Below are 1,168 nucleotides of genomic sequence, written 5' to 3' on the forward strand. Positions count from 1 at the left end.
GGTGAGCCCCACAGCGCCCCACAAGTACACAGCCCCACAGCGCCCCACTGACACCATAGAGACCCCACAGTGCCCCGTAGAGATCCACAGAGCCCCATGGAGACCAATACAACCCCATAGAGACCCCACAGTGCCCCATAGAGACCTCACAGTGCCCCATAGAGACCCCACAGAGCCCCATGGAGACCCCATGGAAACCGGTACAACCCCATAGCGCCCCATAGAACCCCATAGAGACCTCACAGAGCCCCATAGAGCCCCACTGACCCCATAGAGACCCATAGAGACCCATGCAACCCCATAGAGACCCCGCAGTGCCCCAAGAAGACCCATAGAGCCCCATAGAGACCCATAGAGACCCATACAACCCCATAGAGCCCCATAGAACCCCACTGACCCCATAGAGCCCCATAGAGACCCATGCAACCCCATAGAGACCCCACAGTGCCCCACAGAATCCCCATAGAGACCCACAGAGCCCCATAGAGACCCCACAGAGCCCCATAGAGCCCCATACAACTCCATAGAGCCCCATAGAACCCCATAGAGACCCCACAGAGCCCCATAGAGACCCATACAACCCCATAGAACCCCATAGAGATCCCACAGTGCCCCACAGAGACCTCACAGTGCCCCGTAGAGACCCATACAGCCCCATAGAGACCTCACAGTGCCCCACAGAGCCCCATAGAACCCCATGGAGACCCATACAACCCCATAGAGACCTCACAGAGCCCCATAGAGACCCATACAACCCCATAGAAACCCGTAGAGACCCATACAACCCCACAGAGCCCCATAGAGACCCATACAACCCCACAGAACCCCATAGAGACCCCACAGAGCCCCGCCGACCCCACAGAGCCCCATAGAGACCCCCTCTCTTGATTCCCCCCCTGCTCTGTCCCCGCAGCCTGCGGCCGCCCCATGGCCGTGGGGTCGCGGCGCAACGTGGGGGGCGAGGACGCGGTGGCGGGGCAGTGGCCGTGGCAGGGGAGTCTGCTGCGGGACGGGACCCACATCTGTGGGGTTTCGCTCGTGGCCCCGCAGTGGGTGCTGACGGCCGCCCACTGCTTCCAGGGGTGAGTGTGGGGCTGGGAGGGAGTGGGAACGTGGGATGCGCCAGCGCTGGGGCTGTGCCGTGTGCTCCCCCTGCCCCAGGCCGGCA

At 62.2% G+C, this 1,168-nt stretch overlaps 1 protein-coding gene across 1 annotated transcript; it reads left to right on the forward strand.

Moving 5' to 3' along the window:
* Positions 1-6: 6 nt before the first annotated feature.
* Positions 7-1,082, forward strand: LOC110391596 (serine protease 27-like; the record flags this gene model as incomplete). The annotated part of the gene is given in 2 exon segments (XM_021383537.1): positions 7-200; positions 914-1,082. Coding segments are annotated over 2 exon segments (179 nt in total), but the record flags the coding sequence as incomplete, so codon positions are not given.
* Positions 1,083-1,168: the final 86 nt, after the last annotated feature.

Source organism: Numida meleagris, unplaced genomic scaffold (assembly GCF_002078875.1).
Source record: "Numida meleagris isolate 19003 breed g44 Domestic line unplaced genomic scaffold, NumMel1.0 unplaced_Scaffold413, whole genome shotgun sequence".
Classification (NCBI taxonomy): Eukaryota; Metazoa; Chordata; class Aves; order Galliformes; family Numididae; genus Numida; species Numida meleagris.